Below are 9,478 nucleotides of genomic sequence, written 5' to 3' on the forward strand. Positions count from 1 at the left end.
CATAAAGGTCCCATATGTTCAAACCTATATGGGACCCACATTGTGAAACACACATGGGGCCCACATAAATTTCCCATTTTCAGGCCATGCCCACATGGAACCCATGCTGCCCAGGTATAACCCATATGGGGCCCACATATCAATGTTGGCTGGGTTTATGATTAATAAAAGAAATAAGTAAAATGCTCATCTTAAATATGCTACAATTTAAAATCTTACGCTAAAATAAACAGAAATACTCCACTTTTACGTCAAACTGCATTTATCTCTATATATACTAGGGGTGGGAATCACCAGAGACCTCACGATACGATATTATCACGATACTTGTGTCACGATACAATATTTTCTGAATGCAATTTTAATGATACTGAATTTAAAACAACACAAGCCAATAAAATAACCACACTTTTACTGAAAGTAACACAATAAAACTGGACTTGTTCACTGTTCGTTCATGATAGTTAATACATTAACTAACGGAACCTTATTGAAAAGTGTTACCTTAATATTAGATATCAATATATTATTTTTATTCACTTCTATGTAACAGAATCAGATATAAGTTGTTGTTGTTTTTTTTTTTTTTTTTTACTAAGCGGACTTTGCTTTTCCGGTGAGCATGAGCGGTACACGAGCGGAACGGACATTCATAGATCGGAATATTGAGTGGAGCGTCAAACCGCACAGTGACGAGGAGAGTGAAACATCTAGCTGACCTCACCAGAAAAAACTCAACACCACGATCTAGTGGACTGTAAAGAAATTTATTTATTATTCTACCAAATAGTATAATAAAAGATCGATACTTGGCGTCCGTGTATCGATACAGTATTGCCGCGGAAAATATCGCGATACTATGCTTCCCACCCCTAATATAGGCCTATACATGCTGCGTAGGAAGATAATAGATGTTCACGTGTTTGTGTTGGCTGTCAGATTTGCAGTGCATTAGTTAAGCAATACCTGATTAACCCGAGTAAAAGTGAAAGAGAGAAAAAGCAGAAGGATATTGCGTGATGTTGAATCCCTGCTGAAATCAAAATGGATTTACTTCAGATTCGCTGTAATTTCAGATCTCAGCCATTTAAAGTGTCTGGTACTGTGCCAACATCACATGCTTTGCCTGCATTTATTCTCCTTACATTTGCGTTTGTCAGATTTTGACCCCTCTTAAGGAGCCATCAAAGTCTCCATAAAAACTCATGAATTCTTTACGGTGTTGTAAAAGCACAGTCCAGCATCATAGCTGTTTGATGATATGTGTTATAATGCTATTCAGTGTTCTGTCTGTGCAGTTTACATGAAATGTCAAGTGATTTTTTGCTTTGAGTGCGGGTCAAAAGTTTGTAGACTGAAAATGTAAACTGAAAGTATCGGCCTTTATTAAAAATCATGTAAATTGCCACAAGGATTAGTGTTAGAACTGGTTGTTACTCCAGAAAAAAAGTGGGAAATCCTTTAACATTCTCTTGGAACTTTACCTAGAAACAACAAATGTAGAATGTGTGTGTTTTTTTTTAAAAGCAGCATGTGGACAGCTCAGACAGCTTTTGATGATAGACTTTAATTTTTTGCAAAAATAAAGTAAATTATGGAAGTTAAATGATAGAATTGTAATTTTGGGTCTCTTTTAAGAAAATGTAGCAAATGGTGTTTTACTGTAAGAATCTGCTGGAAAGTGAGCAAAATGAATGTAAAAATAAAGCAAAATTGTCTAGATAGATACACTGTAAAAAAAATTACCGTAAAATTTACGGTAAAAAAACAGCAGCTGTGGTTGCCGGAATTTTACCGTAAAAAATACGGTAGCAACATTTTAGGTTTTACGGTTTTAACTTAAATTTACAGTTAAATACCGTAATTTCATTAACTGATATAATGTTAATATACCAACCTATTGAAGTACTGAAATCTGTTTTGTTCGTGTGTAATACACTGATAACCATCAAATGCAGGTGGTGATGAGAAAGTCACATGATGAACCAAAGCCCATCACAAGCAGCTTTTATATAATAACATATATAGAAGGTGCACAGTGTCATTCACACAAACACTAAACACCATCATGGTAACACACGTGAAACTGAAATAATGCAATAAACATTTATTTAACAACATTAGGTGTAACATACAACCCTAATATACTAAACTGATAAGAAAAAAAACTAAGAAGAAACATAGTTGTTTCAACAAAAAAACATCAAATTTGAAATGTAACCTAGGGAATTCTGGGAATGTCAATTTACGGTTATTCACTGTAAATTATACAGTCTTTTTCACTTCCAAAAACGGTATACTACCGTAAAATTAATGTCCAATTGCCTCAACTATGACTCAGAACACCAGCTATCACTCAACAAATGTCATTTTCATATAGAAATAATTTTTTCTCTCAGTTTGTGTGAGTGTGTACTTGTGTTTATGTGTACTTTTGAGTCCAAATCAAGGTCCAGCTTACTGACCGGCACTCATCTATCTGGTCACTGATTCCCCAGCTTATAAAAGTTTTACTAAATTCATTATTTGAGCATATTCCAGCTATTCTTATGATGTATAATATATCTGTAATCCCTCAATCAAATATCTGAATGGATGCCTACTGGTCAACTCTGATGGCTTGGTGACATTAATAATACCTTTGGGTTCAAACTGCAGGCAAATTGGCCATATTTACAAAAAATACCAGTGGAGGAAAAGGAAGAGACTTTGTCCGGGTGACAGCAGAGCTTTTGATCGTGTCAAGGAACAACATAAAAACCTCCTGGTCCGAAGAGAAAAACGAACAAATTATTCATCCGATACAGTCACACTCCACTGCAGCTTTCACAAGAGAAGTAGTTTCACATCCTGGAAAAAAATATGTAATTTCTGTAAGTTTGGTATTAACTGCTGTTAATCATTGAGAACTGACCAGTCCCCAAAATGTGTGAGAAAGGTTGAAATGCAGAGTGCATTAAAATTCTGTTCCAGCAGCAGATTTGGTCTTATGAATTACTTGCCTATCAGATGGTTCATGATGATTTTTTTATATAGCAATTTTATTTCAGTCTAAAAAAAAATAGTGCTGTCAAATGATTAATCACAATTAATCACATCCAAAATAATATATAATCCTTGAATTTGGTCGTAATTTATCCTAAACTATTACAGTAAATTTAAATAGGAAAATGTGTTGTGTGTATTCACACACTAGGCTGTTTTATAACACAACACAATCATAATCATTGCTCATCATCATGAAAAGGAAGCTCATGCAGGTTAGATTACTGAGGTTAATGTCTAACAGAGTGATCAACGGAGTCTTTATATGGTGTAACACCTGTGGACACAGTTCTGTCACTGCAAACGCAGATAATAAATGCCTCAACTATCACTCAGAACACCAGCTATCACTCAACAAATGTCATTTTTATATAGAAATAATTTTTTCTCTCAGTTTGTGTGAGTGTGTACTTGTGTTTATGTGTACTTTTGAGTCCAAATCAAGGTCCAGCTTACTGACCGGCACTCATCTATCTGGTCACTGATTCCCCAGCTTATAAAAGTTTTACTAAATTCATTATTTGAGCATATTCCAGCTATTCTTATGATGTATAATATATCTGTAATCCCTCAATCAAATATCTGAATGGATGCCTACTGGTCAACTCTGATGGCTTGGTGACATTAATAATACCTTTGGGTTCAAACTGCAGGCAAATTGGCCATATTTACAAAAAATACCAGTGGAGGAAAAGGAAGAGACTTTGTCCGGGTGACAGCAGAGCTTTTGATCGTGTCAAGGAACAACATAAAAACCTCCTGGTCCGAAGAGAAAAACGAACAAATTATTCATCCGATACAGTCACACTCCACTGCAGCTTTCACAAGAGAAGTAGTTTCACATCCTGGAAAAAAATATGTAATTTCTGTAAGTTTGGTATTAACTGCTGTTAATCATTGAGAACTGACCAGTCCCCAAAATGTGTGAGAAAGGTTGAAATGCAGAGTGCATTAAAATTCTGTTCCAGCAGCAGATTTGGTCTTATGAATTACTTGCCTATCAGATGGTTCATGATGATTTTTTTATATAGCAATTTTATTTCAGTCTAAAAAAAAATAGTGCTGTCAAATGATTAATCACAATTAATCACATCCAAAATAAAAAATTGTATTTACATAATTTTTGTGTGTGTACTGTGTATATTTATTATGTATATATAAATACACACACATGCATGTATATATTTAAGAAAAATATGTTATATTTGTGTACATATAATATAAATTATATAAATATATACATGTAAATATTTTCAAAATATATACTGTATGAGTGTATTTATATATAAATAATAAATATACACCATACACACATATATGATGTAAACAAAAACGCTTATTTTGGATGCGATTAATCGCGATTAATTGTTTGACAGTTATAAATATAAATTATAAATACTAAATTTTCACACATCTACTGCTGATTATGTGCTTATCAGTGTGCTTGCCTAAAAGTCAGATATCTCTTTCAAGAAAGAAAGAGAAAGAACATTTACAAAGTTACAAAGAACGAGGGGTTTAGGAATAATGAAAAATCTGGTGCTGTTCTAAGTGATTATATCTTACTAATTGTTTTTTCAGTATTGGACTTATAAAGTATATATATTTAAACCACAAAACAACAAAACTTTTTTTTAGAAATGTCCTTAATAATAATAATATTAACAATAATAATGTTTATATAGTTATTACAATGTTAGTATTAATTATTAATTTATTTATTTACTTAGGCCTACTTGCTTGCTTATACCTTATTTTAAAGATTTATGTAGTTGTTTCACCCTCTAAAAAAGTAGCCTAATAAGTTACCCCAGAGGTACCAAACACATCAACACTGAACATTTCAAACCCGTATACTTAATAAATAGCAGTTACGAATTCCTGATTTATATTAGCATATTCATAAACGAGTAAACATCATTTGATGCACCAACCAATGAGCATGGAGTCAGCTCCGCCCAGCAGGAACGTGGAACTACTTCCTTCAGCAGGTGCGCTCGTGCCCTGGACAACTGTAAAACTTTGCGTAAAGACGCTTTAGTCTCGTGTTTTCTAGTCCTTAAAAAACATTATTCATTTCAGTTCATTCACACGTGTATTCGCCGAGGGCGCGAGGACTTTCAGCGAGACCGGATTGATGTTTACTGACATGGTGTCCAAGTTGACATCGCTTCAGCAGGAGCTCCTGAGCGCGCTGTTGGACTCGGGGGTCACTAAAGATGTGCTGGTCCAGGCGCTGGAGGATTTGTGTCCGTGTCCTGCAGAATTCGGAATAAAAATGGAAAAACCCTTGTCCCCGGCGAGTGTCAACGGCGGCAGCGACTCCAGTGATTCCAAGCCGGTGTTTCTGACTCTGACCAGCGCGCAGGGTAAAGGGGGCAAACTGTCCGGTGATGAAGGCTCGGATGACGGGGATGACTTCGACACGCCGCCGATCCTGCGGGAGCTGCAGTCTCTCAACACGGAGGAGGCGGCGGAGCAGCGCGCGGAGGTCGAGCGCATGCTGTCGTGAGTTAAGATACAGATACTCGATTAATTAACTAAATGGCGTGTTATTCAAATATTATATGCAGGTAATTCAGGGCAACACGTTAGAAGTGTACCTGCTATTTATTTATGTATTAATCTCAGCAGTAAAAAGAACAGTGCGCAACGACGAGCAGTGTGCAATTAACCGTGTGCCTGTAACGTTAGTTATTATTATTCAGTAGAAACCTATGTAGTTCCACTGTAACAAACAGTAGCGTAAAGTTTGACCACTTAAACTATTCTATTTTACCTTATTATTTATTTGTTTTAACTATGAGCGTTTTATTTTTGCATGTAAATACATATAATGATTTGACAAAACCAATACCAAAATTACTGTGATGTAGTGTATTATTTTATTATTATTTCTTTTTTTTTTTACTTCGGTATTTTTATTTTTTTTTAAATATTGTTTTAATACCCACATAATGTATCCTAACTTTTTTTTGTAAATTTAGGCAAAAATCGAAATGTTCCTGTTTAAAAGTGTAAAACGAGATTACAGGCCTATATTGATGTAAAGTCAAAACGAAACCACGTGTAGTTGTTATTAATTTATTTCTATAAATCATCAACAGAAAGATACACAATGTCGTATGAATAGAGGGAAAAGATATCTAGTTATTCATTGTCCAAAGTTATAGTCTTAAATCAACATCCTCGAGCACTCTCTAATGTGAGGGGTTATTTCCCCAAACAAACATTGGCTGGTCCGTCAGACATTTTTCTTTTTTGTTTAAACGTATTACAACAATCACAAGCGTTTTACTCGTATGCTGAGTGCTGGACAAAATGTGTTTCACAAATATAGCCTAATTAAGAGTTTTAAGTCAATTTGTCATCGTATTGACGTAAGCTATAGCCCAGAACAAATGATATAGGCTAATATTGTTTTATATATTTTAAATGATGTATATCATGTTGTGCATAACATTATAACATTATTATTTCTCCATTATTTTATTGCATGCCTATAACCAGTTCTTCTATAAACATTTAGCCTATTAATTCCAAATGACTGTCGAGTTCGACTTAGTATCGAGGCGGAAAAGACTCTTTTAGATTTAGAAATTACATTTTTAAACTTTCAAGACTAATAGCTACTAAATTAGACAGCATTAATTGATAAATTGATAAACGTTTGAGTTACTTTTGAAATATTTTAGATGTTGGTAATTATTATTCAATGTTATTGCATGACGATTATTAATTATATTTTAAACGTTTGTACATTATTCATTATTCCAGACTTTTCAAAACATAAAGGCATCATTTTACACGAACAAATGACATAAACACATAAAAATAAAGCATTATTTAAATTTAAAAATAAAGCTTAAAGTTACTTGTGAAAGCTCATAACAGCGTTGGCTGCTGTGTTTGGCAGCGAGGACCCGTGGCGCGTGGCGCGCACTGTCAAAGGCTACATGCAGCAGCACAATATTCCTCAGCGCGAGGTGGTGGACGTGACGGGGCTCAATCAGTCTCACCTGTCGCAGCACCTCAATAAAGGCACGCCGATGAAGACGACCAAACGAGCCGCGCTTTACACCTGGTATATCCAGAAACAGCGCGAAATCGACAGACGTAAGTAGCCTCTTAACATAATGTTGAACTCTTTACCATCTGTAACATAAGAAAGTATGCAGACTGTTTTTTTCTAACACTTCACAATAAGGTTCCATTTGTTAACATGAGTTAACTGCATTAGTTAATATGAAAGAACAATGAAAAATAAATTTGAAACATTTAACAATCTTAGTTCGTGTTAATTTCCACATTTACCAATACATCATTACAATTAAATTAAATAAAAAGCTGTATCCGTTAATATTATTTAACAGACCTGAGAAATGACAATAAACAGCTGTAATTTGATTAACTATTATTAACTGTAACATTAATAAATACTGTAACAAATATATTGCTTATTGTTAGTTCATGTTAGTCAATGCATTAACTGAAAAAATTATTTGGGCAATTTTTAGCCATGCTTAAAATAAATGAATCTCTTTACATTATGTAGTCTAACAAAATTTCATGCCAAGTGACATTTATTTATTTATTTTAAAGCTCTATTTATTTATTTTTTTAATTATTTGTTTGCATCTGGTTTTAATGTTTGGTTATAGCCTACATGTTGTTATATATTTTATATAATACTTTATTACTTATGTAAACATGTATTTAATCTTTTATTATATTACATTCAGTATACACTATTATAAATTCTATTAGAAATTATCTATTTAAATCTATATAAAATCAATATCAAAAGTCTTGTTTGTGAATGTTTTTTATTTTATCTATTTTATATCCCCTTGTTTCTCAGACTTTGGTTGGATAGATTAGAAGTCACTCAGAAAAAGTAAAATACACTTATTAATAAATGTGTAGACTGTGATTAAGAACATGTGTTGTTATTTACTTACTCTGAATAGCCTACATTTTATGAAGGACCCTTTTTTCCAGGTCAGTATGTATCATGTGAGCTTTACCATTCTCAAAATTGCACCTTCATTATGGGCCTCCCCATCCAAGCACTATATATCATGATTGTGCCTTACTCTGCCCCAATCGTGTCCCCCTCTTATTTCCGCAGAGTTCGACCGTGTTCAGGGCTCTGACCCCAGTGACTCAGGCAGTCAGGATCAGGTCCTGTTTTTTTTCCCAGAATTCAATCATACCGGACACGGTTTGGGGGCTGCGGGAGGTTCTGGAGGACCAATCGGAGAAGAGGGGGAGCCAGGCTCTAAGAGGATGAGACGAAACCGCTTCAAATGGGGTCCAGCATCTCAGGAGATACTCTACCAGGCTTATGAACGACAGAAGAACCCCAGCAAAGAAGAAAGGGAAGCGCTGGTAGAGGAATGCAACAGGTAATTTTCTCTCTATCTCTCTCTCTCTAGATATTGATTTAGTTGTATTAAAAATATTTGTTAACACTTTATTTTAAGGTGTCCTCGTTACAATGATATACTTACAAATACTTACTATTATAATAACAGTAAATTATGCATAATTACATGCAAGTAACCCTAAACCAAACCCTAATCCTAACCCTTACCCTATAGTAAGTACATGTAGTTAATTAATATTACTCAGTACTTAAATGTATAAGTACACTGTAACAAGGACACAAAATAAAGTGTAACCCAATATTTTATATATATGTGTGTGTGTGTGTTTATGTGTATAATTTAAAACATTTAAATTAAATTTGTTTCTTATTTTCTTGTATTCTATTTTTTATGTTTAGCATTTTATTATATTACATGCAATATATACTGTATATATATATATATATATATATATATATATATATATACACACTTTAAATATACACTTTAATACAAAGTGCTGCTCATTAATTACATTTGTTTCTTATTTTATTTTGTATTTAGATATCTTAAATGCGTTTTAAAAAATGCATTGTACAAATATTACCAATTTTTTATTTTTGGGGTTGTTTTCAGGGCAGAATGTGTTCAGAGGGGTGTGTCACCCTCTAAAGCACATGGGCTTGGGTCTAACCTGGTCACGGAGGTTCGTGTGTACAACTGGTTTGCTAATCGGCGTAAGGAGGAAGCCTTCAGGCAGAAGTTGTCTATGGATACGTATCCAACCCACAGCATGAACCCCCTGTTGTCCCATCCATCATCACATATCCAGCACCATCACAGTAGCTCAGATTCAAGTAAGATTTCGCTGCTGTGCAAATACTCACAGGCTCTGTTTACACTTGATATTAAAGGGGTCATATGATGTTGCTAAAAATAACATTATTTTGTGTATTTGGTGTAATGAAATGTGTTTATGCGGTTTAAGGTTAAAAAAACACATTATTTTCCACATACTGTACATTATTGTTTCTCCTCTATGCCCCGCCTTTCTGAAACGCGTC

General features: G+C 34.2%; 1 protein-coding gene across 1 annotated transcript in view; it reads left to right on the top strand.

Moving 5' to 3' along the window:
* Positions 1 to 5,026: 5,026 nt before the first annotated feature.
* Positions 5,027 to 9,478, top strand: part of LOC107713205 (hepatocyte nuclear factor 1-beta-B-like) — an 11,160-nt gene continuing 6,708 nt past the window's right edge. The window contains exons 1-4 of the mRNA XM_016518657.1: positions 5,027 to 5,553; positions 6,962 to 7,161; positions 8,177 to 8,453; positions 9,051 to 9,271. Coding sequence (XP_016374143.1) covers positions 5,183 to 5,553; positions 6,962 to 7,161; positions 8,177 to 8,453; positions 9,051 to 9,271 — 1,069 coding nt within the window. The 5' untranslated portion in view covers positions 5,027 to 5,182. The remainder of the gene's footprint in view (positions 5,554 to 6,961; positions 7,162 to 8,176; positions 8,454 to 9,050; positions 9,272 to 9,478) is intronic.

This window comes from Sinocyclocheilus rhinocerous, unplaced genomic scaffold (genome assembly GCF_001515625.1).
Source record: "Sinocyclocheilus rhinocerous isolate Xijiao unplaced genomic scaffold, SAMN03320098_v1.1 scaffold387, whole genome shotgun sequence".
NCBI classification, from domain to species: domain Eukaryota; kingdom Metazoa; phylum Chordata; class Actinopteri; order Cypriniformes; family Cyprinidae; genus Sinocyclocheilus; species Sinocyclocheilus rhinocerous.